Source organism: Gaeumannomyces tritici, assembly GCF_000145635.1.
Source record: "Gaeumannomyces tritici R3-111a-1 unplaced genomic scaffold supercont2.2, whole genome shotgun sequence".
NCBI classification, from domain to species: Eukaryota; Fungi; Ascomycota; class Sordariomycetes; order Magnaporthales; family Magnaporthaceae; genus Gaeumannomyces; species Gaeumannomyces tritici.
In genome coordinates this window covers 1,453,117-1,479,209 of record NW_008804546.1, presented here as the reverse complement: position 1 = coordinate 1,479,209, position 26,093 = coordinate 1,453,117, and the positions used below count along the sequence as shown (strand labels likewise).

At 58.8% G+C, this 26,093-nt stretch overlaps 8 protein-coding genes across 8 annotated transcripts; 4 read left to right on the top strand and 4 right to left on the bottom strand.

Annotated features, from left to right (window-relative positions):
* Window positions 1-60: 60 nt before the first annotated feature.
* On the top strand, window positions 61-3,867 carry GGTG_03018 (AP-2 complex subunit beta). The gene is made up of 5 exons (XM_009220796.1): window positions 61-853; window positions 1,284-1,468; window positions 1,541-1,616; window positions 1,722-2,086; window positions 2,175-3,867. The coding sequence occupies exons 1-5, from the start codon at window positions 809-811 to the stop codon at window positions 3,670-3,672; spliced, it is 2,169 nt and encodes a 722-aa protein (XP_009219060.1). The 5' UTR covers window positions 61-808; the 3' UTR covers window positions 3,673-3,867.
* A 379-nt stretch (window positions 3,868-4,246) lies between these two features.
* Window positions 4,247-4,786, bottom strand: GGTG_03017 (hypothetical protein; the record flags this gene model as incomplete). The annotated part of the gene is made up of 1 exon (XM_009220795.1): window positions 4,247-4,786. Exon 1 carries the CDS (start codon window positions 4,706-4,708, stop codon window positions 4,247-4,249), a length of 462 nt encoding a protein of 153 aa, XP_009219059.1. The 5' UTR covers window positions 4,709-4,786.
* A 1,936-nt stretch (window positions 4,787-6,722) lies between these two features.
* On the bottom strand, window positions 6,723-7,376 carry GGTG_03016 (hypothetical protein; the record flags this gene model as incomplete). The annotated part of the gene is made up of 2 exons (XM_009220794.1): window positions 6,723-7,082; window positions 7,212-7,376. The coding sequence occupies 2 exons, from the start codon at window positions 7,374-7,376 to the stop codon at window positions 6,723-6,725; spliced, it is 525 nt and encodes a 174-aa protein (XP_009219058.1).
* On the top strand, window positions 6,944-9,571 carry GGTG_03015 (hypothetical protein). Its single transcript, XM_009220793.1, has 2 exons — window positions 6,944-8,539; window positions 8,645-9,571. Exons 1-2 carry the CDS (start codon window positions 7,984-7,986, stop codon window positions 8,791-8,793), a joined length of 705 nt encoding a protein of 234 aa, XP_009219057.1. The 5' UTR covers window positions 6,944-7,983; the 3' UTR covers window positions 8,794-9,571.
* GGTG_03014 (hypothetical protein) lies at window positions 9,204-10,729 on the bottom strand. The gene is made up of 2 exons (XM_009220792.1): window positions 10,506-10,729; window positions 9,204-10,358 (listed from the first exon to the last, which is right to left on the bottom strand). The coding sequence occupies exons 1-2, from the start codon at window positions 10,506-10,508 to the stop codon at window positions 9,888-9,890; spliced, it is 474 nt and encodes a 157-aa protein (XP_009219056.1). The 5' UTR covers window positions 10,509-10,729; the 3' UTR covers window positions 9,204-9,887.
* A 485-nt stretch (window positions 10,730-11,214) lies between these two features.
* Window positions 11,215-13,452, top strand: GGTG_03013 (hypothetical protein; the record flags this gene model as incomplete). The annotated part of the gene is made up of 1 exon (XM_009220791.1): window positions 11,215-13,452. The coding sequence occupies one exon, from the start codon at window positions 11,215-11,217 to the stop codon at window positions 13,450-13,452; it is 2,238 nt and encodes a 745-aa protein (XP_009219055.1).
* Window positions 13,453-13,880: 428 nt separating this feature from the next.
* Window positions 13,881-20,572, top strand: GGTG_03012 (hypothetical protein). Its single transcript, XM_009220790.1, has 3 exons — window positions 13,881-14,329; window positions 14,960-18,729; window positions 18,809-20,572. Exons 1-3 carry the CDS (start codon window positions 14,184-14,186, stop codon window positions 20,044-20,046), a joined length of 5,154 nt encoding a protein of 1,717 aa, XP_009219054.1. The 5' UTR covers window positions 13,881-14,183; the 3' UTR covers window positions 20,047-20,572.
* GGTG_03011 (sulfite reductase) lies at window positions 20,370-25,875 on the bottom strand. Its single transcript, XM_009220789.1, has 4 exons — window positions 25,738-25,875; window positions 25,371-25,519; window positions 20,927-25,297; window positions 20,370-20,835 (listed from the first exon to the last, which is right to left on the bottom strand). Exons 1-4 carry the CDS (start codon window positions 25,817-25,819, stop codon window positions 20,806-20,808), a joined length of 4,632 nt encoding a protein of 1,543 aa, XP_009219053.1. The 5' UTR covers window positions 25,820-25,875; the 3' UTR covers window positions 20,370-20,805.
* Window positions 25,876-26,093: the final 218 nt, after the last annotated feature.

Here is a 26,093-nt window from a genome sequence, read left to right as displayed (position 1 = left end):
TTTCACATGCGGAGGGACCCCTTGACTGCCTGCAGCTTAGTCAACCCCTGGAAGGCCCAAGGACGCGCAAGGACATCAATTACAAGTTGCATGGAACGACACCGCCGCGAAGCTTTTGGCCTTCGACGACACGAGCTCGAGCTCGACAGACCCCAAGCTGCACGACCGCAGGCCACGAAGCAAGCGAGCGAGTAGACCTCGCATAGCTCCATCCAGCCGGCCCTGCCGCCATCACACCTCACACGAAGCTGCTCCCCCCGCTCGCTATCCGATTGATGCTACCGACCGAAGCCACCCCAGGCGCCGCGGCTTGAATCTCGAACAAGGTCGGATTTCATTGGATCGCCTCTCGTCACAGCCGGCTGTTTCCTTGATTGGGGGTAGAGGAGGGTGCATGTGACGAGCCACCCGCCCGGCCAAGCATCTTTGACTGGCTGCTTCTGGTTGAGTGCAGGTCTCAACCCCGACGTCGACTTGAGCTTCGCAGCTGGAAATCCGGCCTACAGTTGGGGACAGCCCGATCCACCGAGACAAGCCCCCCAGGGCTGCTGTAGCTTCCGCGTGCCGCCATTCCTTTCTCTCGCGTCCCGGGCGCTGCCCTCCTCCCTTCTAGTGGGAGCTAGCAGGTGACCTGCAGAGAGGACCCATTCACGTCTGCCTCCTGCGGACGCCGTCGCACCACGCACGACACCCCTCGGCTCTGATCCGATTCTGGCCTTGGTTCCCACCCCGAGAGCTGGGCCGGCATACCACACCTCCACGTCGCTGATTCCTCCATCACCTTGCCTGCGGAGGCGCACACGACGCCATGTCGGGTCCTCAGGGAGGGGGTGATTCCAAGCTGTTCGCTCGAGTAAGTATCCCCAGCTTCCATCCCTGTGTCCATCTCCCTTGTGCCATTGTTCCAGATTAGCGTATCTCTGTCCTTCCCCATTCCACCCTCGCTGTTGCCGTCGCTTGCTCGACGTTGCACTTTTGCGTGCCTGTATCGCTGGGTGCGCCGATCGGGTTGCCCCTCTGGACACTACTGTCACTCCCCTTCCGTGTTGCCAGGCGTTCAGCAGTCACGTCACCTCGCGCTACCATCGACCCTCTCGCGATACTCTGCGCCCAGCATACAGGCAGCGGTCGACCTCCCGACTGGCACCCCCCGTCGAGTTATTCGTTCATACCCGCAAGGCCCCACGGATCATACATACTATATGCGCATCTTACCTACCATGATGTTCATGGCATATCTACCGCCCCCGGGCACTCTGGGCTCACACTACGTAACTCCACAGGGCAAAGTAGCCGAGCTTCGCCTCGAGCTGAACAGCGGCGGAAAAAAGGACAAGAACTTCGCCACCAAGAAGATTGCGCTCAAGAAAATCGTCGCCAATATGACGATGAGCAATAACGACATGGTGGCCTTGTTCCCAGATATAATTGGTTGCATGCACATCGAGAGCCTTGAGATAAAGAAGATGTAAGAGCCGACCAGGGTCTATACATATGATTGATGAGGAGGTGCTGACGGCCGCCTGGATGGTATCAATAGGTGCTTTCTCTTCCTGGTCAACTATGCCCGCATGCGCCCGGAAATTGCGATCAAGGCGATACCAGTACTAGAGCATGTGCGTGAGCCCGGTCGCCCCTGCCCCTATTCCTGCCCAGAGACCCGTCGACTCCGAGGTCGACACCACCATACTTTGCGACTGACAAGATCTTCGAGGGACTAGGACATGGTCGACTCTAATCCATTGGTGCGCGCACTTGCGCTACGGACCATGTCCTACATCCACGTCCGCGAGTTTGTCGAGGCGACGGTCCCGCTCGTGAAGAGACTCCTGAAAGACCCCGATCCATATGTTCGGAAGACAGCGGCCTACTGTGTCGCCAAGCTTTACGATCATGATAGGCAAATGGTGGAGCAGTCGGACCTCATCGACAAGCTGAACTTGTTATTGCGAGACGACAACCCGACAGTCGTTGCGAGTGCGCTGGCTGGACTTATGGACATTTGGGAACGAAGCGACGCGATCAAGCTGACTATAGACTACGGCAATGCGTCTAAAATGGTCGCTATCCTCCCGGACTGTTCAGAGTATGTTTTTGGTCTGCTTTCTTTTTGCCATGACATCTCGGTCACTTGATCCGAACTTCTGCTAACCGGCATATTCGGCTGTTATCAGATGGGGACAGACTTATATCCTCGAAGCACTCATGTCTTATGTGCCTGAGGACTCGGGAGAGGCACTCCTTCTTGCCGAGAGGATCGCGCCGCGTCTGTCGCATTCGAACTCGGCGGTCGTGCTCACGTGCATACGCGTGGTACTCTATCTGATGAACTACATCGCCGATCAGAAGCAGATCTCGGCCCTGTGCCGAAAGCTGTCGCCGCCTCTGGTCACCCTTCTTGCCAAGGGACCCGAGGTGCAGTACCTGGCGCTGAGAAACGCGCTACTGATCCTGCAACGACGGCCTGAGGTGCTCAGGAACGACATCAGGGTATTCTTCTGCAAGTACAACGACCCCATCTACGTCAAGGTCACCAAGTTGGAGCTCATCTTCATGCTTGCCAATGAGAGAAACATTGGCGAGGTATTGACGGAGCTGCGCGAGTACGCCACCGAGATCGATGTGCACTTTGTGCGTAAGGCTGTACGCGCCATCGGAAAGTTGGCTATCAAGATCGAGCCCGCAGCTCCGCGGTGCATCGACCTGCTACTCGAGCTGGTGGCGACGAAGGTGACATACATCGTGCAGGAGGCCACGGTGGTGATCCGCAACATCTTCCGCAAGTACCCCAACCAGTACGAATCCATCATCGGCACGCTGTGCGAACACCTCGACTCGCTCGACGAGCCCGAGGCAAAGGCGGCCATGGTATGGGTCATCGGACAGTACGCGTCGCGCATCGAGAACAGCGACGCATTACTGGAAGACTTTCTATACTCGTTCGCAGATGAGCCGGTCGAGGTTCAGCTCGCGCTCCTCACGGCGACGGTCAAGCTTTTTATCCAGCGGCCGACCAAGGGCCAAGAGCTTGTGCCCAAGGTGCTAAAGTGGGCGACTGAGGAGACGGACAATCCGGACCTGCGTGACCGCGCCTACATGTATTGGCGACTCCTATCAACGGACATGGCCATGGCCAAGCGCATCGTCATGGGCGATAAGCCCGCCATCACAGCCGAGTCAGAGCGGCTCGACCCGGCCACCCTGGAGGAGATGTGCCTCAACGTCGGGACGCTTGCAACTGTCTATCTGAAGCCAGTACAGACCGTGTTCCGCTCTGCTAGGTCTCGGCGCCTGGCAGACTCGCCGGCGCTGCAGCGACACCTCCTGCCTGCCGGCTCTGGTCCCCTGGCTCCCCCAGCCGTTTACGAGACCAATAAGAGCCTCAGCATGTTGGGGCTGGGCGGGCAGCCGTCCGACGTTGACCCCCGACAACGAGCAACCGGGGCAGCAGCAGCTCCAGCGGCCGGCAACCTCGCACAAGCCGTCAACGACGCCGATGCGTACTTTGCTGGGGTTGGAGCGCAGGCCATGGCGAACTTGCAGGTTATGGAGCAGGACTCGTTTGGTGGTGCGGCTGGTGTCGAGGGCGGATACGTGGTCAACCAGTACGCACCGCAGACGGCGCTGCAGCCCGAACAAGGGGGCCAGAACGGGGATCTGCTCATGCTCTGACGAGGGCAACCTTGTGTACTTCTCTGATTCACATTCCGTGGTGCACTGCTTGGATGACTCCAGAGCCTGCTTGTTCGATTATATACTGTGATCGCGAGGTAATCCTTCACATCCATGTTAATTTTACATATATCTAGTCCGGTTGCAGTGGTAATGCAATCTAGTCCTTTTTGGCCTGGAAATTGCTATAGGCAACTGTCCCAAATCGAGTTCGGTCTATGTTGGCCCGAGTCCGCCGGAGCCCTGGTGCTAGGCTGTACGGCATGAGCAGTCGTGTCGCCCAATGTGCTACAATGAAGGCGCGCTGTATGACAAGCATGTCTCGGCATTGGCATGGCGGTGGTAGGATTCCGTACGTTTTTTTTTTTTTGCAGCATTTGTCTTCTATTCCTTGGCTCACCCTGCCCCTGTGATGGATCTGGACTCCAAATCGGCCAGGAATGCTTGCTGGCAAGATCTTGAACGTTACCAGATATCCCCTATTCAATGCCGCCCTGTTCCAGCAAAGCCCAATCGCGCTTCCCGTGATATCTGCTCTCACCAATTGCAATCCAATACCATATCGTCGTTCAATTCACACAGCCAGCTCATCCGCGCGGTGGCCGGGGCTGTCGGACGCGGCCTCCGCCCTCCCGTGCGGCGCTGCTATAGCGGTGGTGGGAGTGACCGTGGCGGCCGCCGGGATGCCGGCGATGGCCTCCCCGTCGCCGCCGCCTTCTTCTCCCTGTTGTTCACGTTTCTGTCTGGCGGCAGCAGCAGCAGCAGCAGCAACGTCCTCGTCCGCCGCGCCGGGGATGCCGCCCCCGCCGCCGGTGCGGCTGGCGTGGGGCACTACGCTGCGTAGCGCCTCCTGCAGGACCGACAGCTTGCCGTCCTTTGTGTTGCTCGCGGTGGTGGTCAGCTTGCCGGGCCCGGCCGCGGCCGCGGCGTCCAGCACGGCGCGGTCAGGCGGCGACGATTCGGCGAGCGCCGCCGTGGCCGGGGCCCATGCGATCAGCAGGGCATGCAACGCCGTTCGTAGACTTGGGGTCTTCATCTCGGGGGGAGGCTAGGGCGTTTTTCTTTCTTCTTCGGAAGAGACTGGGTCGGGCAAAGGAGCCGTCGGAGTTTGGCCGCCGCATGTTTGCAAGGCCGAGGGTTGCGCGAGAGGCGCGGGCAGCTTTATTAAAATACGGATCTATATTGGAACCCCCGCAAAGTCTGTGGCATGCCATCTTCTCTCAGCGGTGGCGACCAGCCGTGGGCAGCGTGCACGGCCTGCGGCAAAGCTGGTAAGACGTGTACCGCCCAAGGTGCCATGTCGCCGTCCAAGAACGGAGGCTGGTGGCCATGACACCTTGCTTGCCGAGTAAACTGAGTGGTACTGTATCCCTAGATACAACCTCATGTGCGCCGCAATCACTCCCCAGAGCCAACGACTGGCTGGCTACGCGGAGCCCGGGAAGCAGCCACCGAACGAGGCATGAGAGGTCCGGGAAAAGGCGTGCGGAAACTGGTCGGCGCTTCTCCATCACTCACCTCCCGGTGAGGGTTACCCATAAGGGATGCGTAGGGCAGATATGCTCAGGTGTCAGGCGGTGACTGATTGTAGTTCTTAACGGTCCTAAGCACCGCGTAGCTTGAGGGAGCCCCCTTAGCATCGCGTCGTTGCCCATTGTCATAGGGAAGACTATGCTGAGACGTTGGCAAGCACCAATAAGCGAAGGCTATGTTAGTCTAGAGATCCAACCCGACTTCATGGCACACCGCCTTGCGTGAAGTCTAGCCACCGTCTAGCCACCTCATGACTTCCGTTAGTGCGGCCAGCAAGAGGCAGCGCACAATTAAACAGACTCAACTGGCGTTTGGACAGACGATGTTAAAAGGTAAGTTTAGTCGAGTAACCTGGGCACCGGTACAAACCTAACTATTACTTGGAGTGATTGAGAAATACAAGGGGCAGGCAACAAAAGAGATGCAGAATGACGCGCCTCGTCATATGTGCGTCAAGTCAAGGAGTGTCGAGCTGCCACGTTGACTCCAATCACAAACAAAACTCTACATCTGGGAGGGTCCAGCGTGAAAAGGGGTGCGCAACTATAAAGAAGCGGTCTGAGTTAGTGGTGCAGCCTCACTAGCAACCAAATCAAGTTGTCGCCATCCGACCAGCACGAACCACGACGGATATCGGCCTGTGGGGAAGAGGCTCCGTCAAGGAGGTCAATGGGAAGGGTGCCCACCCAAGGGCCAAAAAGAGGTAAAATCCCTCGGCGTGCAAACACGCAACGCCGGCGGCGATAAGCGTCGTGGAGTGTGGGGCCCCAGGTGTTCGCTCCACCTCTCCCCTCACACCGAGGCGGAGTTCAGGCCAAGGCGCGGGGGATGGATCAGAGGTTGAAGTCGGAGAGGTTGCTTGCACAAAGACAGGGGAAAGCAAGAGCAAACAAGGAAACAGAGGGTAGACAAGAGAGATGGGGAAAAGGAAAGAGGAATTATCAGATCGAGAGGGGCAGCCCGGTTCATGTCGACGGCTTATCTTTTCCTCCACACCGGCTAACGGACGGCTGTCATTGTTTTGTTTGCATCTAGCTGCGGGCTCTATCGCGGCTAGTCTAGACGTAGAAGCTAGCGGCTTGAAGGCTGTGTGTTGTGCTGGCACGCAGCACAGGCTGCACCCTGCTTGGGATACCCCAGCTTTTGCCGTCTTGGCTCCTGCCAGTGACAGGCGGACGCGGATGGGTTTGATCGTCTTTGGCCAATTCCAGTATTTTCCCTAGGGCGGTGTCTCTAGTAGCTCGATCCATGGCGTCACCGAAACCGCATGTGCTGTTCCCCTGCGGTTCACACCAAATGGCCGCATGCGCCGCGCGTTCGCCGGGCTATTTTCTGCCGCCTCGACTTGAGTTTTTGGCGCAGCTAAGAGTTGTCGTCGATCGTTCCCCTCGCCCATCGCGCGCACGCACATGTCTGGCGCAGCACGTGGAAGACGGAGGGAAGACAACACAACTACCGGAAGAGAACGCAGCCAGAAGAAAAGGGAAAAAAGAAAAAAGAAAGAAAGAGCAGTCCCCCTAGCGTACAGTAGTTCCCCACTGGCCCCTGTCCGGGATGGCGGTCTGTTCAATCTTTCCCCAGCCCAACTGGAACCCCACCCACCGCGACCGCTGGGGAAAGCGCGCGTGGGCATCACGGGGAGGCGCGGCCGGAGGGAGGCGCAGGTGGGAATCAAATGCATCGTGCTGCAAAATGCCCGCGTCCCCGCCAGCTCTGCACCACAGCTGGAGGCGAGCTCGCGAGGCGGGCTCGGTGGGCTCGTGGCGGCTTCCCGCCGGGGGGTTGCCGGGCTCATCCCTGCATTCTTGGGCGGCCAAATTAATGAGCACATCCCCCATCCCGTAAACCTCGCGCTGCTGCTGTCGCCGCTGCCAGGGCTACGACTTGGGCAAGCGATGAGCCGGCCCAACGCCTGCCACCAGCCTGTCTGTCCAAGTTTCCGCTCGTCCAGCCTGTTCAGCTTGTCCAGTCTGCCACAGATCACAAGACCTAGTCCTGCACTGCACGTCTGGCGGCACCCAGCGCTGCTGCACTTGCCCACTGAATTGGATCCGATCCGTGCCTAATGCCTGCCTGCCCTGTCGCTCTGGTAGGTCCCGGTAGAGGTCGGTAAGCAGCAGCCCCCAGCCAGTTCCAACCAACTCGCTGGCCGTGCGGTCATCATCATCCATCCATCACCAACACCCGGCCCTTTTGGAGGAACAGGAAATCAAATACTATCGCTTCGCCTCTCTCCAAGCCAAGACCCTGGGTCCCTGCGGCGACTCTTTGACTACCTAACTCTACGTCCCCCTCATCCACTCCCCACATCGGACAACCCCTGGGTGCCTGTCTCTCTTTTAATTATCATTCGCTTTTCTTTTTTTTTTCGCTGCTTCTTCCTCTTGTCAAACCCCCGGCATCCTGCATATTGCCTGTACACCATCGACCAATACACCGTCCGAATCCATCACTCAATCGGGGGCGGCGCGGCCACAAACGCGGGAAAAGGGGCGTTTTCCAAACAACACAAAAGATCGAAACACTTCAAGGGGATCCCGAGGGTCGTCTGAAATCTTGCCGCCAACTCCCAGCTCAGCTCGCTGGTCACGCACGGAGTCTGCCAGGCCTCGACGCTGTCCTGTCCCAACCCCGATAGCCGCATCAATCCTCTCTAGCCTCCCACCGCAGCCACTCGATTTCTAGGGAGGACAGGAAAGAAGGCTCTGGCAGGACCGCACTCGACACAACCTCGTCCCGTGAGGGTTCCAGTTGAGACTTTTGCTCCTCTCCGACATCATGGCTGAGCAGGCAACGACGAAACCGACGGCCGTCGACCCGAATCCAGTGCCCGAAGCATCCGACGCCGCTGCCGAATCACGACCACCCATCATAGGTGTCGCCGGCAACGCCTCAGTGCCCTCGGTTCCTGCAGCGGCTACGGCGGACGATGACGGAAACAACAAGTCGCCCGAGTCACCATCCGCGGCGTCCAAGGGAAAGGGCAAGGAGACGGCAGATGCCGGGAAGAGGGACTCGCTTTCGATAGACAGGCCCGACGATGCCGGCGCCTCTTCGACGCCGGCGAATCCCACGTGCAACATCACGCTCCTGCTCCCCACGGGCGCGAGGCATCCCTACAAAATCGACGAGCGGTACCTGTCCAAGCGCAACGTCGAGATCCCCGAGCTGACCGAGGACGGCAAGGCGGACCCGTTCAGCATCAGTGTCTATAAGCTCAAGGAGCTGATACTTCTCGAATGGCGCGAGGAGTGGGAAGGAAAGCCGGCCAGTCCGACCAGCATACGCCTTATCCACTTCGGCAAGCTATTAGATGACAAGGAGCAGCTGAAAAGTAAGCCTTTGTCCTGTTGATTTGCTCCTTTGCCGGTCGCCACCTCAAGCGTGGATAGCATCTTGCGGTTGTATGTGTTACTGACTCAACTACTTCTTGCAACAGAGTACCAATTCAGCTCCGAGGCGCCAAATGTTATCCACATGTCCGTCCGCCCGGCCGAGATGATGGAAGAAGAAGAAGGCGCCAAGGGCAAGACGTCTGGCTCGGGCGGCAGAACACAAGGGAGCGGCAATTGCTGTGTCATTCTATGAGTCCCACCGCAGGATAACGCCTTCTTACCATCGCTTCTTTCAGGTCTGGGCGATGCAAGCGCGAACAACGCCCAACTCCTGTTCGCCCCGACTCAACCGCACAGCACATCTTATTCTCCTCTTCTCTCTGCCGCCTCTCACCGAAACACGAACAACCGACACCCCCGATGGATCGACCGCTGGAATATTGCGTGTGCCCGCCCGTTGCCCAAAAAATACGCAACGCCTAAATGTTATTTGTTATGAAAGCATAGTAAAGAGCGGCTAGTGAATGGTTTGGAGTGGGGGGAGATTGCAACACCCAGTCCAGTTCAAACACCCAGCGGCCAGGAGAGTTCAGAGATGGGCTCCCTGGCTACTTACTTTTCTACATATATTCCTCTTCTTTTCTTTTCCTTTGTCAGTCACCATGGCTTCCAAATTTGTTTGGTTTATTGCATATCGCTTCACAACGAGCTTTCATTTCGAGGCGGTTCTGTGGCAGCTACAACTTCTTCCTCCATCCCGGTCCCGTTCTTTGCGGGACAGACTTCACTTTCCACACTTAGCTTTGAGCACTGTCTATGATGGGATTTTATGTCTTTTTTGGTGTACCGGCGCACATCTGACTGCCTGTTTCTTCTCTGCCCCCCTTTGTACTGATGCGGTTCGCACTCATGCTGCCTGTATCCCCATAGCTACCAACACCGTTCCACAACAGTTCACCACCCGATTAGCGAGAGGACATGGACAAAGTAGATATCGTCCATGGCCGGGTAGAATGTCCTTAATTTTTGGAATGTGTCTTAAAGAGGCGCATGTTGTTCGATAGTGTGGCTGACAGCCTGGGCCCCTTCCTCCGGTGATGACCGGCCCCATTGGGATGTAATGCAATTCAGGGGGCTTCTCATGTAATTCGCATGTCGGCTGTCACGGCGAGATACCGACCCCTCATTGCTATCACCAGTAGCTGACCCTACCCTTCATCGCAGAGCAACGACTGGACCTGACCTCTTTCGCCGTGTTCCATTACCGACAACTCTCCAGGCAGAAACATGCACCGCCCACCCAGACCAAGCACCTTTGATCCTCCCCTCCCCGGGTCACTTGCCAGCTCAGATCTTCAACTTCCTCTCCATCTCGTCGTGGATGCCGGCCACGGGCAGGCTCGCCTCGTTGGTGAAGACGTCGTCCCAGTCGACGGTGGCGTCGCGGCCCCTGAGTATGTCCTCGTGCAGGCCCGGCTGGGCGCCGCCGAGGGCGAGCGGCCTCCACTCGCCGTCGCGCGCGATCTTGAGCTCCATCTCGCGGCGGATGGGCTCGGCCATGCCAAAGGTGCGGCGCAGCGTCTCCATGCGCAGCCGGTGCTGCGTGGCCTCCCAGGCCTTGAGGCGCGCCTCGAGCGGGTGGGCGCTCGTGGTCTGCGGGACGGCGGAGGAGGTGGAGGGGAGGGCCGAAAAGGCGGACGGGCCGACGCCCGCGCGCAGCGTGTCGTGCAGGCCCGGGGCGGAGGGCGCGCCCTTGCTACGCTCGCCGATGTGGCTGAAGGTGCTGCTGTGCGCGTCGGCGGGGACGATGCGGAGGGACTGGGGAGGGGGGGAGGGGGGTTAGCGTTTTGTGTGGTTATGAGATGTCCGAGAAGACTGAGTTGGGGAGGATCGTCACGGCAGTGCAGGCTGGTGATGCTATGTCCTGATAGAGCGGAGCTGGAGAGGGGAAGGGTCGGGTATTACCATCTTGAACAGCGGGCGAGAAGCTCCCCTGGTTATTATCGACAAACGAAGCACGGAAGCGGGAGGGAAGGTCGGCCGGGCTAGGCGGGGGGATGCGACGCTCGATTTGTATAGCAGGTGAGAGGGTCGGTCGGTGCTGTTTCTTGCTGGCTAGAGCGTGGATCGTTGGTTGTCGTGCGCGAGGCCAAATCGGTGAAGTGACGATTTTGGGTGCCTGCTTGCTGGAGCTCCGACAGGCACCGCCGCTCCAAAGGCAGCTTCGCGTTCGTCAGCCCGCCTGGGGTGGGACGGCGGGGCCATGCGATATGATCACGTGGATAGCACGTGTTGAGATTGAGATGAGGGAATATATTGAAACTCATCCATCTCGCAATTGGTACCCCATCAATTGGCAGAATAGTTATATAATCATGGTGATGAAGGACAGCGATTTAGAAACCCCAAACTTCCGTCCAAGGTCGCTTCCATCTTTCGCTCATAACTTCACATGAAGCCCATTCATTGTGGGGAACGTTTTAACCCCCACCAACACCCGTATTCGTCTCAATAGTATGGACCCCCTGAGCTCAGCAGAGTTGCGCCGGAGTCATGAAATAAAGCCGTGAAAGATGCACATGGAAATGAGCCACGGAAGCTTAATACCGTCGCTGGCTTCCATGTTCCGATCTCATGCAAGCCATCGTGCTTTTTCTACAGACCTCATGAGAGGATGTCTACCTACGCGCCGCTGCGGGTGCGCGCCGCTCTGGTCCGCATCGACAATGGCACCTTCTACCGCCACCACCCTTCCTCTCAGACGCCGCACCCAAACCCTCCCCTTTTCCCTAACCTAAAATGGTCACTTTTCAACTTTCCTTTGCACAGAAACAAGGACAAGCGCCCGCACTGGTGCGTTGTAGGCCCCTCGCTTTCGGGAAAGACAACGTTCCTTCAAGTCTTGGCCGGACAGCACCTGTGTGTTCCGCCCTCGGCCAGATCGTACCCCTATCTGTCTACCGATGACGTGCCTCATCATCTGAGAACGCCGTCTCGAGCCATTCAGTATGTTGGCTTCGACACGGGCAGCTCTGGCGGCGGCCTGGGCCCGGTAACCTCGACGTACATGTCGGCCCGGTACGAGTCTCGACGGGAAGAGACGGACTTTTCGCTAAGAGACTACCTGCTCGGAAACACAGAACTAAACTCGGCCCACGAGAGCATCCTGGGCGACGAGAACTTGGACGGCTCCGACAAGGCGGCGCTCCTGTTTGACCGGGTCACGCGGGATCTCCGGCTGGAACCGCTCCTGGATCTCCCCGTCACATTCCTATCAAACGGCCAAGGGCGGCGCGCGCGCATCGCGAGGGCGCTCCTCCGGACCCCCGAGCTCTTGCTGCTGGACGAGCCATTCATGGGACTCGACCCGCCCACCGTCGTCTCGCTGAGCCCCGTGCTGCACGGGCTGGCCGAGCGCGAGGAGCCGAGGCTCATCCTGACGGCACGCCCGCAGGACCCGCTGCCCGAGTGGATCACGCACGTCGTGTATCTGCGCGCCGACTGCAGCGTCGCCATCGATGGCGTGCGCGAGAGGGTGGTCAACACCCTCAGGAGGTACTACCACGCGCTCACCAAAGGCAAGAGAGAGGAGCTCGAGCGCCTGGCCTGCCCCAAGTGCCGCCGTGTGTTCGTGTCGCGCGCCCAGATGTTGCAGCATCTGGAGGAAGCGGGCTCGAACCCATGTGCCACTCGGCCTAACAATCTTATGGGACCGCCAGTCGAGGACCCGGCGCTCCCCGTCTCGACATTGAGTGAGATGGGCCGCACGCTGACCGAGAAAGGCATTGAGGGCGTTGGGTTCGCGGAGGAGTTGGGTTGGACAGGGGTGAGCGTCAAGGTTCCAACAGTACGAGATCGGACGCCAAAGGATGATGATAGCTTTACCGCGAATATTCCCACTGGTGAGCCAATAGTGGAGATGGACGGCTGTCAAGTTCAGTACGGCAGCAAGGTCGTGCTGGGCAACTGGATGAACCCCGACGGCGGCAAAAAAGGCCTGGTTTGGACAGTGCGCCGAGGCGAGCGTTGGGGCGTATTCGGACCAAACGGGTCTGGCAAAACGACGCTCTTTTCGCTACTTTGCTCAGATCACCCACAAACCTACTCGCTACCAATCCGACTATTCGGTCGCAGTCGGCTTCCTGAGCCTGGGTCGGGAGAGCTCCCGCTCACGTTCTGGGACATACAGTCGCGTGTGGGCCATTCGAGCCCCGAGATCCATCAACATATGCCACGGTGGCTGACGACACGCCGGGTGCTCGAAAGCGCGTGGGCACACACGTTCCAGAGCAAGGCGCAGCTTGACGAGGTGGCGACGGCCAAGGTCGACGCGACGCTGCGCTGGTTTGAGAGAGAACTTAATCCTGGGTACCAGGATCGTGTCAGCGCAGACGTGGCGTGGGCGACCGAATATCTGTTCGGCGGTCTGTCCTTCAGCGCGCAGCGCGTGCTGCTGCTGCTCCGGGCAATCATCAAAAACCCGGACATGGTGGTGCTCGATGAAGCCTTCAGCGGCATGGACGAGGGTGTCAGGGACAAGTGTATGCTGTTCATCTCGTGCGGGGAGGAGAAGGAGCTCGCCAAGGCCCTGGTTGGATCGACATCGACCTCTTCTGCGTCGTGGGCAGCAGCCCCGGAGGTGGTTGAGAGCCAGATCAAAAAGGCTGGCTTGGTCAAGGTCACGGGGCTCTCTCAACGGCAGGCTCTCATTTGCATCAGTCACGTCAAGGAGGAGGTGCCGCCCCTGGTCCGTGAGTGGCTCTGCCTGCCCAAGGCCGAGTCTGGCCGGCCTGCGAGGTTCGGCAGGCTGGACGGACCCCTGCGGACAGATTCGAGGCGATGGGATGAGATCTGGGGAGTCGCGAAGCCGGAAGCCGGCGACGACTCGGCGGGATTGGACCACATCTCGTAGCAACAAGGCCACTCCAAATTCTGGACGTTTAGAGATTAGCTCGTGGGATTGGTTGGAATTTCTTGTTTTGTTTATTTGTCTGCAGCTGTCTTGTCCTTTTGTCAGGCTGCGTGGCATCAGACAAGGTCTCGTCAGGCACCAGGGCTCCAGCGTCTGTGGGTCGTGGATCCGTTCAGGGCACTGGGCAGTTCTTTTTTTGTCCGGAGCTAGAGCTAGAGAGCTAGAGTGGGGCGGGGCGTGATTGCGTGTTGTGGGCGGCTTGACGTTGAGCGATGCAATTTGCCAAATCGGGGGTACTGGCGGCTGCCGTTGCTCAGCCAACCAGGGGCAGCAAGGCATTCACACAACAAAAATGCGGTTGCGTGGGGCGGTAACCTCGCCTAGCCACTGCGCCCGCCTTGTCCAACCCTAACTCAATGCAGTCCTGACGACGTAGGACGGCAGCCTCTCCTCCACCCGAAGCTCCATCTCGAGATCCTGTTGTTTTTGCCATTTTAAACCGCCCATCAGCGTCACAACGTGCGCACTTGCTCTCTCCGCTGCGCGCACAAAGCAGTCCTAAGCAGAAATAAGCAGCAACCGTCGGCGTCAACCACGCAACCACGCAACCACGGACCGACAACTGCGTACAGGTGCCACGCCGTGTCTCAGGGCGACTCGCGTGTCTGAGTGTCCAGCATTCCGCAGACCCATCGCCAACTGCCTGCCCTCAAAACCAGCCGGTCGTCCCGATGGACGGACCACACACTCCCGGGAGGGGAGCTCCTCCCGACTACAGCCTCCCCGGCTACGACGATGACCTCTCCGCACTAAGTGGCAACGGCGCCGCTGTCCGACTGTTGACCTCGGTCGACGACCCCATATTAGATAACAGACAGTATGTAACCCCGGCGCTTCCAACTACAGCATCGAGTCGCCTCAGGAAAGAGCTCTCGCCCTCACCGCTACATGTCGTCAAGCCTCTAGCGGCGGTCAAAACACAGGTGGCGCCGGCCGCAAAGTCCCCGTTGTCGCAGCAAGTGTCGACTCCGGAGTTCGTCGCGGCCCTGAAGAGGCAGGAAGAGGCCAAGACGCCCCAGACACCGGCCATGCCCGCGGCTGTCAGGTTCAAGGAGCCTGTCGTCGATGCCGCGGGCGACGCCACGCCGGGCCCGCAGCGCAGGGCCAGCACCAGTGGGCTCCCACAGCGGGCGCGGACCGTGAAGCTGCAGAAGAAGAGCCTGAGCAAGAAGGATGCGGATGGCCAGATAGCGTCTTGCCTCCCGACCATCCCAGAGGGCCGCTCCCCCCGGATGGACTCGCGCTTGCTCAAGAAGTCGACGAGCGAGCCGGTCCGGTCTGGTACCAGCGACCATGGGCGCCAACAGGGACCAGTAGCCCAGGTTCAAGCGCAAGCGCAAGCTTCTACTCCCCGCCCTGTTGCTCCAAGCGTGGCCTCCCCGCCAAGCGTATCTCGCATCCCAGCTCCCATACAGTCAAGCTCTGCAGCAGCTCCTAACAGTAATAGTACCCGGTCGAGAGGACGCTCCTACCAGCCCTCAGTCAGCTCATCGCACTCGCGACGATCCTCGATTCTTAACCCGCCCAACATGGCACCACCAGACACTAGGTCGTACGTCTCAGGGTCGTATATCTCATACGGGAGCGGGGCAAGCCCGACCAGGCCATGGACACCCTCCCACGTCAGCAGCGCCTACGCCCCGGACGACTATCGGCGCCCGGCGGACAGAGCGCCACAGTACGAGCCGGCGGACCTCAACGGCAGCCCTCGCCCAGGCACGCCTTCATCGCTGTACGGCGGAAGCCCTAGGCGGCCGCTGCCACCAGCACCGCTGTTCTCAAACGGCATGCGGTCGTCAGCTTTCGTTGACGACGCCACCGTTTCCATCCCGCTGTCTGACGTAGATGACGTGTTCGGGCCTGGCGAGTCGGACGTCAGCGACGCGCGCACGCAATACTACCAGGATCATCGCGGGTCGTACGCTGGGCATTCGCAGGTCACGCTCAACGACGGCGATAGCCTGGACGACGAACACGTGCGCGAAGGCTTCAGCACGGTCAGCGGCAGTGGAATGGGCGGCGACGGGATGCGCGGCGGTGGCCACGACGGCCAGTTCAGCGAGAAGCACTACGGGCCGGCGCCCGAGGGCAAGCAGGAGCGCCGTGGCGTGCGCGATGTGCAGACGAGCCGCAAGGAGGTACAGCTCATCAACGGCGAGCTGGTGCTGGAGTGCAAGATCCCGACCATCCTGTACAGCTTCCTGCCGCGGCGCGACGAGATCGAGTTCACACATATGCGCTACACGGCCGTGACCTGCGACCCCGACGACTTCGTGGAGCGCGGGTACAAGCTACGCCAGAGCATCGGGCGCACCACGCGCGAGACGGAGCTGTTTGTGTGCATCACCATGTACAACGAGAACGAGTACGACTTTACGCGCACCATGCACGCCGTCATGAAGAACATCACCCACTTCTGCAAGCGCTCCAAGTCGCGCACCTGGGGCGAGAACGGTTGGCAGAAGATCGTCGTCTGCGTCGTGTCGGACGGTCGCGAGAAGATCCACCCACGCACACTCGATGCCCTCGCCGCCATGGGCGTCTACCAGCACGGCATCGCCAAGAACTACGTCAACCAAAAGACGTGTCTCTCTCCAGACACGATGGTCCGCACCACCAATGGTGACAAGGCCATCCGAGACATCGTCGTAGGAGACCAGCTCTTCGACCACGAGGACCGACCTGTCCAGTGCCTAGCTGCTAAGGCTATTCAGACCTCCCGCATGATGAAGATTACCTACACCGGGTACAACAGCGTCAGCAAGTCGTCCTTTACCTGTACGCCGGACCACATCATGACCCTGGTGGCTTATGGTGTCAAGCCCTTCAAGCATTCGAGCACCGCGTCCAGGCCATCGAACGGCAAACGAGTTACGTGGTGGACTCGTTGCGATCGAACCGAGCTTGAGGTCGATGCGGTTGAGATCAAGTGGGATGCAGCCATGCATGATCTGTATACCGAGTACCGCGAGCAGCTTGGACGCCTTCCAACTGATGGTGAGGTCCGCGAGTACCTGAAGGCCATCACGTCCACGAAGGTCATCCCCGATTCCGAAGATGATGTCTCTGATGACCCCCAGAGGGTTACGAAGACAAATCAGAGTCCTGTTCTCATCAAGCTGCTGGCCAAGCTCAAAGCTATGGATGTGAGCGTCGACGATGAGGATGAATCGGTAGTGTTGATGCTGCTACAGCAGCACATGGAGGACTATCTTGAGCACATGATACCTGAGCCAGAGGATATCCCTGAGGAGGAGGACGACGACTTGATCATCGATCTTGATGCCAACCGGAAGAGAAAGATTGTCACTATCAGCACGCTGTCTTCCCGCACCTCGGCCAAGACTTTCCGCCAGTCTCCTTCTATCAGGTCGTTTCCTGTTAGGGCCCGACAGGAGCCTCAAAACGAGGCCTCACAGTCGACCGTGTCGACGTACGCGTCTGTACTCTCTGAGGACGACCACAGGGAGATGTTCGCCTCTGTCCGGGCCAAGCTCGCAGTGCGCGATCCGAGGTCCAAGTGTCAGAATCTGTCCTGCAAGGGTCTTCGGAGGGTGTCGGCTCTCTTCGAAACCCCAGAGCAAGCCGACCTCGCTCTTCAGCTGCTATCAGGAGATCACTACCGTGTGGTTGACCCCTGCGCCGTCCGGGACATGGAGGTGTTCACGATGACGCTGGAGGAGTATCAGGCAACCTGCACGGCTCCGATGACGCAGCATATGAGCAAGCTGAGACTATATCGGTCACCCCTGAGGTTCCAGCCGTATCAGGGTCCAGTGTCACCTGTCCCAATCGACCCCTTTTGGTTTGGTTTCTGGCTTGGTGATGGCACTAAGAACAGCGCTGAGATCACCAGCACGGATCCGGAGGTCGAGGTCTACACGCAGGCACTGGTCGACCGCCTGAACCGTGATAGCAAACCTCCTGGAAAAGCGCCTCTCAAAGTCTCCAAGTACAAGATCGACATCGGCACAAAACACGTCTACAAGGGAGAAGAAGTCAAGTCAACCAAGGTCGCTCATCGTTTGCGTGTTATGAGCACTGCAAACAACCTTGGCAAGACACACTGGAACCCTGTTCACGATGGCCTCAAAGAACTCGGCCTGCTGGGAGACAAGAGCGGTGGCATCCCCGACTGCTACATGAACGCGGACGAGAATACGCGCCTGGCTGTTCTCGCAGGCCTCATCGAATCCGACGGATGGCTTTCTCACGGCCTCAACTGTTATGGCTTTGTCCAGTACACCTACGAGCACAAGAAGCTTGTCGAGGACGCCCGCAAGCTGGCCCTCTCCTGTGGGATCCAGTGTAACCCTATTATCGAACGGGCGAATTCTAAGGACCGCCCTGAGCCTGGCTGGTTCTTTTACATGGGCAGAGGGGTGGAGAAGTTCCAGCCTCACCTCATCCTCCATCGAAAGCGCATGAAGATCCCGTTCAACACGTTTAAGAACAGGGACGTGCGGCCCTTTGACGTCGAGGACGCCGGCGATGGCGAGTTCCGTCTCATCGAGGTCTCGGGAGAGCTCTTCCAGCTTGCAGATCGCACCGTGGTTCATAACTGCACGGCGCACGTTTACGAATACACTACCCAGGTCTCTCTCGACTCGGACCTCAAGTTCAAGGGCGCCGAGAAGGGTATCGTGCCGTGCCAGATGATCTTTTGTCTCAAGGAGCGCAACCAGCGCAAGCTCAACTCGCACCGCTGGTTCTTCAACGCATTTGGCAAGGCTCTGAACCCCAACGTTTGCATCCTGCTCGATGTCGGCACCCGCCCCGGCAGCAACTCGCTATACCACCTGTGGAAGGCCTTCGATACCGACTCCAACGTGGCGGGCGCTTGCGGCGAGATTACTGCAATGAAAGGAAAATGGGGAGTTAACCTGCTCAACCCGCTGGTGGCGTCGCAAAACTTCGAGTACAAAATGTCAAACATCCTGGACAAGCCCCTCGAGTCCGTCTTTGGCTACATCACGGTGCTCCCCGGAGCGCTGAGTGCGTACCGCTACCACGCTCTACAGAACGACTCGACCGGTCACGGCCCTCTCAGCCAGTACTTTAAGGGTGAGACACTGCATGGTCAACACGCGGATGTCTTTACAGCCAACATGTACCTGGCCGAGGATCGTATCCTCTGCTGGGAGCTAGTGGCCAAGCGGGACGAGAGATGGGTTTTGAAATATGTCAAGGGCTGCACCGGAGAGACTGATGTGCCAGGTAAGTCATATATACATATTTGTGCCGAGCGGACACTCCTCCTGTTCGCACACAGCTGCTAACGCCAATATCCTCGCAGACACTGTCCCTGAATTCATCTCGCAGCGACGTCGTTGGCTCAACGGCGCCTTCTTCGCTGCCATCTACTCGCTCGTCCACTTTCGCCAGATTTGGGCCACAGACCACACGATAGCTCGCAAGGTTCTGCTTCATATCGAGTTCATCTACCAGCTCCTCAACGTCCTGTTTACTTACTTCTCGCTCGCCAACTTCTACCTGACTTTCTACTTCGTCGCCGGTGGTCTAGCTGATGATCGGATCGACCCCTTCGGCAACCACATCGGCCTCTACATCTTTACCATACTGCGCTACACCCTGGTTCTTCTCATCTGCTCCCAGTTCATCCTCTCGCTGGGCAACAGACCGCAGGGCGCCAAGAGGCCCTACATGGCCTCCTTGATCATTCTTAGCATCGTCATGGTTTACACTACTTTTGCCACCTTCTACATTGTGGTCAAGCAGCTCACGGACCCGGACAACAAGGACGACCTGAGGATGGGTAACAACGTCTTCACCAACCTGATCGTGTCCATGGCCTCGACCATCGGCCTCTATTTCCTCATGTCCTTCATGTACCTGGATCCATGGCACATGTTCACGTCGACGGCCCAGTACTTCCTGCTGCTCCCCTTCTACCTCTGCACGCTCCAGGTCTACGCCTTCTGCAACACGCACGACGTCACATGGGGAACCAAGGGCGACAACGTCATCAAGACGGACCTCGGCGGCGCCGTCGGCAAGGGCTCGACGGTCGAGCTCGAGATGCCGTCGGAGCAGCTCGACATCGACAGCGGCTACGACGAGGCGCTCCGCAACCTCCGCGACCGCATCGAGGTGCCGCCCTCGCCGCCGTCGGAGGCGCAGATGCAGGAGGACTACTACAAGTCGGTGCGCACCTACATGGTGGTGTCGTGGATGATCGCCAACGGCATCCTGGCCATGGCCGTGAGCGAGACGTACAGCGCAAAGGCCATCGGCGACAACTACTACCTGCGCTTCATCCTCTGGAGCGTCGCCGCCCTCGCCCTCTTCCGCGCCCTCGGCAGCACCACCTTTGCCATCATCAACGTCGTCAACATGGCCGTCGAGGGCCGCGTCCGCCTGAGCCTCAAGCTGCCGCCCTGGCTCGGCGGCTCCCGCGGCTCCGGCAGCCGCATCGGCGCCAGCAGCGTCCTGGGCGGCGGCAGCGCCGTCAGCAGCGGCATCAGCACCGGCAAGACTTGGATCAGCGACAAGTGGAAAAAGCTGCGCCGGTGAAGCCGGGCTTGTCAAAGCAACAAAAGTCCTCTTTTATGAGCATGATAGCGTCTGGCCTCTGATTTTTGCCCCTAGTTTTCGGTCACATCTGTTTGCGTCTCACGTCATGTCATGTAGGTTTTATGCCTTGTTTTGTTTTTCACCCTGTTTTTTTTTCACTTTTAATGGCGTCAGGTTGGCGTTCAGCGCGGGAAATGTATTCGATACCACGGCTTTTTTTTCTTGTCCAAGCTAATCGCAACCCCCTGACAAAGTGGTGTGCCACTGACGGGGGATTTGGGAATGATCAAACGGGAATATATCTGATGAATGGGGGCTTGGGTGGATTAATCTGGTTTATTGTTTTCATTGTTATGCACCGGGACTCGCGAGTGCGTGCGAGAGAAGCGTCGTGTTGGGTTGGCAGACAACCGAGGCGAACCCACCAAGTGGGCAACTCAAACTTGTTAGACAGATAGAACAAGGGAAACAAAAGAGGCCTTCCCTAGGCAACGATCGATTTATTCTTCGTCATGTTGTATTGACCTTGTCCCCGTGCCAGGTTCCTTGAATTCAACATTTTACCTCCAGTCAAAGCTACACAACCGGGCACCAGAGCAAACACAGTCTCGCTTCTACTTTGGAGAACATGGTTTATCCGAGTAGCTTTTGTACCCAAATAAAGAATAGCGCCCAAAACTGCCTATATCCAAGACTATGCAAATTCCTACATTTCCAGAAGAAACGTCAACAGACCCAAGCAGCTGTCTCGTCATTTGTCTATTCCTCGTCAGACTCTTCCTCCGCGACCTAGAAGCAAAAGACATGTTAGCACAGGCGGTCAAAACAACTTCTTCGGCCCTCAGCTCAGCACACAAGGCAAAGGAGCAGAATCACTTACGTCATCATGGAAGTTCGTCCCGTCCGTTGTGGCCTTGATGACGCCGGCCCGGATGCAAAAGTCGCCGAACCGCTCGCCCTCGTCGCGTTCGGCGGCGTACCGCTTGATCAGCGCCTTCATGATGGCTAGGATCTCGTCCTCCTTTATCGAGGCCCGGTACAGCTTGTTGAGCCGCTGGCCGTGGTAGCCGCCGCCCAGGTACATGTTGTAGGCGCCGTAGGCCTTGCCCACAAACGCCACCTCGGCCAGCCACGGCCGCGCGCAGCCGTTGGGGCAGCCCGTCATGCGCATCACGATCGAGTCCTGCCGCAGCCCTGCCTCCTCGATGCACCCCTCGAGCTTGCTAATCAGCTCAGGGAGGTACCGCTCCGACTCGGCCATGGCCAGCCCGCACGTCGGGAACGCCACGCAGGCCGACGAGCTCAGCCGCAGCCCCGAGAAGTTGACATTGTCGAGCTTGTACTTCTTGAGCAGCGCCTTCATCTCGTCCAGGTCCGCGTCCGCGACGTTGCTTAGGATGACGTGCTGGTTGCCCGTCAGCCTAAACTCGCCCTTGTGCACCTTGGCAATCTCACTCATGCCAGTCTTCATCTGGAACTCGGCCGTGTCCTCGATACGCCCGTTCTCGATGAAGAGCGTGAAGTGGTTCATGCCCATCTCGTCCTTGAGCCAGCCGAATGTGTCAATGTTGGACTCGAACTGGAATGGCCTCGCCTCCTCGAACTTGCGGCCCCAGAGCTCCTCGACCTTGCCTTTGAACACCTCGACACCCATGTCGTCAATTGTGTACTTGAGACGCGCGTGCTTGCGGTTCTTGCGGTCGCCGTGATCGCGCTGCACCAGCATGACCTTCTCGCACGCAGTGTGCACCTGGTCCTTGGAGACGAAGCCAAACGAGCGACCCGTCTGGGGGTAAGTCTTCTTGTTGTTGTGCGTGGCGCCCATGCCGCCTCCAGCGAGAAGGTTGAAGCCCTCGAGGCTACCGTCCTTTCCCTTGATGGCAATGAGACCAATATCATGGGCGTACACATCTGTGTCGTTGTGTGGTGGGACGGCAATCGTGATCTTGAACTTCCTGGGCAGGTAGGTCGGCCCGTAGAGGGGCTCAAAGTCCTGGATAGCGTCGCCAGCCACCATCGTCTTCTTGTCGTTATCGTCGGTGAGCCAGATCTCGTGATACGCCGTGGTCGAAGGCAGTAGATGGTCGCTGATCTTCTTGGAAGATTCAAGAACATCCTTGTGGTAGGCTGACTGCGTGGGGAGCGAGCTGCACATGACGTTCCTGTTGACATCGCCGCATGCCGCGATAGTCGTCATGAGCGCCCGGTTGATGGCCTGCATGGCCGGCTTGAGCTTGCCCTTGACAACGCCGTGGAACTGGAACGTTTGCCGGGTCGTGAGCTTCATGGTCTCATTGCCTAGCTGGGTGGCAATCTCGTCCATCTGGACCCATTGCTTCGGCGTCGCCACACCCCCTGGCAGTCGACAGCGGATCATGAACGAGTACGCCGGCTCCAGGCCCTGGGCCTTGCGCTCATCCCTGACGTCGCGATCGTCCTGCATGTATGTGCCGTGGAACTTGGTCAACTGCGAGTCCGCCGCAGAGATGGCACCGGTGGTAGTGTCGTTGAGCCCCTCAACGATGGTGCCGCGGAGGTAGTTGGAGGCCAACTTGATGTCCTCATTCGTGATCGGCGGCGGCTCCTCCGGCAGGCCCTCAATATTTGCCACACCCAGGGCTTCCCAGATCTTTGGCTCCCATTCCGAGTAGCCGGTCTGGTATCCGTCCGGGTCCTGGTCGTCTCCCAGGCCTATATCAGCCAGCCTCTTGGCACCGAAGTTGGTCAGAACTCTGTCGAGGTCCTTGCCAGGCTTGTTGTAGTAGATCTTGTCCTCTTTCCTGGGCCAGTAGTGGCTATCTCCCAGCCCGAAGACGGAGAAGTTGACAGCTGCGAGGTCGAGCTCGGTGCTGTTCTTGATGGCGTCCCAGAACGGCAGGCCATTTTGAGGAAATTCTCCCTGACCTGCGGTTGAGGTCAAAAACACAATGTTCTCCTCCGCCGGAAGGTCCTCCACAGGGTAGTCCTCCATGGCCATGACTGTGGTCTTCAGGCCTCGTGCACGGCCCCTGTTCCCGAGACGCTTCGCCAGGGACTGCGCGTTTCCGTTGTCCGAGGCAAAGAGAATCGTTAGGGGCGCGCCAAGAAGCCCCTCCAGAAGCTGGTTGTACGCGTCCCTAGCCTTCCTCTTCTGCTGTGCGCGAACCTCGGAGCCGAAGTCCTGGGCGATGTTTGCCCCGAAGCTTGGCTCCTTCTTTACGAGCTGGGTGAGCTGGTTGTCCCTGTCGAGGAAGGCCTTGAGCTCCTTCTTTATCCGCTCAGAGTCCAGGGAGAATGTGGGCTCTCCATTCTTCTCATTGCTTGGGTTCCACCTGTAGAGCGGCCAGTAACCAACGTCGACAGCCTTTTTAGTCTCCTGAAGCACCGTAAGTGGCGACTCGTGCTCTCCGTTATAAGGGAGGTAAGCCAGCACGACGGATGGGCCGTCAAACTTGTCAGCCTCATCCATAGCCTGCAAGACCTGCGTGTAGGAACTGTAGACGGCAACCGAGGCTACGTAGGCGTTCCCAAAGTTCATTGCGTAGAGGCCGATATCCTTCTTCCTCCTGTTTGCATCGGCAGCAGCGTGCTCCGAGTAGGGCTGAGAGTCGATGATGAGCATGTTGACATTCTCGCCCGAGGCAAGCACGTGGTGAACACCAGAGTTGCCGAGGTCGTAAGCCCATGCGTCCGAGCCGACAAGCCACAAGGATTGCCTCCTGAAGAAGTCCTTGTCCTGGAGCAGTTTGCGTGAAGTGCTAGAGTTCTCCAGCGTCAGCTGGGATATAACATCCTCCGCCACTGCGTCGACCTTTGATGGATCATCCGAGTGAATAGCCCAGTCCGTAAGCAGCCGCTTCGGCGTCTCGGTCAGAAATGTTCCCAGTTTAGCCGCCTCCCTGACTTGCGATTTGAAGCGGAGTCGCTTCTCCTTGCGCGCTAGCAGGGAGCCAAACCCGAACTCGGGGCTGGCCGCAATGGTCTCGGATATACCGGCGTTTTCTGACCCTAGTGCGTTGGCCTGGTATAGCCTGGTGCCGAAGAGTTGGTCCAAGATCTTAGTGTAGGCAGTCTCCAGCTTGGGCTTCTCCAGGCCGTACTTGGACACCTCCTTTGGGCCCTCCTGGGATCCGACCTCGAGGTTCTGGACGGGCTTGTCAAGGGCCAGGTTCTGGCAGATACCACGCAGCGCCTGGCTCGCAGTATCTTGGGTGATATAGCCAACCTGGTAGCCGACGATGTGTTGGACGCCCCCAGGGCCGCTCTTGACAGTGGTCAGGACGTCGAGCAGGATTGGGCCCCACTTGGTCGTCTTGCGGCTAATCTGCTCCAGAACCGCGATCCTCTTGAGGGTCTTGGGAATGGAATCCAGCATCTTCGCGCCAAGCCATGGGCGGTAGAGCCTGGGGGTGAGAATGCCGACCTTGGCGTAGATATCGGTAGACTTGGCCCTATCGATTGTGCTGCCAAAGAGACCCGTGTCGGCGCCAAAGATGAAGAGTGCCGTCTCCGCATTTGGCGGGCCAGACCACTCGAAGGGAGTATACCGCCGCCCAGACGAGCTCTCGATTTGCGCCCAGATGCTGGTGGCATAGTTGTAAATATCCTCCGAGGTGACGTGGGCGGGCGCGGCCTCTATCGTTGTGGCGGCGCTGTGGGGAGTCGTTGCGACGCTCGTCTCGCTCGACTTTACAGATGTCTGCGAGGAGTTGACCTTGGACGCAGCCTCCGAGCCCGGGGGCGCCAGTCCATTGATCTGAATGGGAGCCCCGGCCTGTGGGACCGGTTCCGGCTGGTCAGTAGCCAGGTTCTGGCGGCCGTGGTCGGCGTAGATGCCAGCCCCTGAAAGCGGGGCAGCCTGGAAGCGGCGCACGCTCTCGATGTCTAGAATATCACGGATAACGGCGGCGCCCTCGCGCTCAACCGCCTCGTCGTTGGCGAGGATCCAGGGGCTGAAGAAGTGGATGACACCCCTGCCGGAGCGGATGGCCAGGGCGTGGGCGGTCAGGGCCATGTCCTGGGCCTCCTGGATGGACTCGGACTGCAGGAAGGTCCATCCTGAATTCCTTATGGCGGTGATGGCAGAGAAATCGGGGAAGCGCTCGGGTTGAAGTGCGACGTGGATAACCACGGGGTAGTTGGCCAGCTTGTAAAGATGGGCGATGGACGGGACGAGGATGACGGAGCTGGTGGTGACCGAGACGAGGCGGCCATCACGGATCGGGGTGAAGACGGAGAGGAGAGGGTCGGCATTGTGCCTGACGCTCAATATCTAGCCCGGCGAAGGAGTGTGAGCTACCAGTGCTGGACTAAAATGTGCGGGCTGGTAAAGGTCAACGGCTCACCTGAGGGATGTTGTCAGGGGTCTTGGCGACCACGCTCGGCTCCTTGTGGGCGGCAGAAGCCTTCAGGTGCCTCGAGAATTCCGTGTCGGCGGCCAGCGAGGGCTGGACCGAGACGACAACATCGCTGGAGAGGTATGCGATCCTCGCAACTAAGACGGGCGGGCGGGCGCTGTTAGCTCGAAGTTCTTTGTCTGGCGCGCCGGCTCGGGCGATGCTTGGTGATGTGCGGACTGTGATTGGAGAATGGGTGGCCTGTGCAATGGCGGGCGGGCGCTGTTTGGCGGGGTTCTCTGGCGGGAGGACAGGCACCAAGAACAGCGTCCTTGGCGGCGCTGGGGGGGATTGGAAGCAACAGGCGCGCACGTACCGGCCTCCTCGGGCGAGCGAATGGATGCTGGGGACGACGCCATGTCGTCCGAAACTTGCTGCTGTCTGAAGAGAAAGGACATCTTCCCGCCTCGCGACCGCAGCCGAAGGAGACGGCCCCCATACAAGTTTTTATTATAGTCTGCCCGGCGGCTGGCGGAGCGTCGTGCCCTGCGTACTGCGGAGCTGCGTGGTGGGCTCTCAAACCAAGTCTGGGGAGACCGCCGTCGAGGGGCGACATTTTCGACGGCAGAACCATGCGTCGATTGCACCCGTCAATTGCGTGATCGCCTAGCGCCCACTTCCACCACACCCAGAGGTAAAAAAACCGCCGGCGTTGCTGCCACGGTCCCCAGC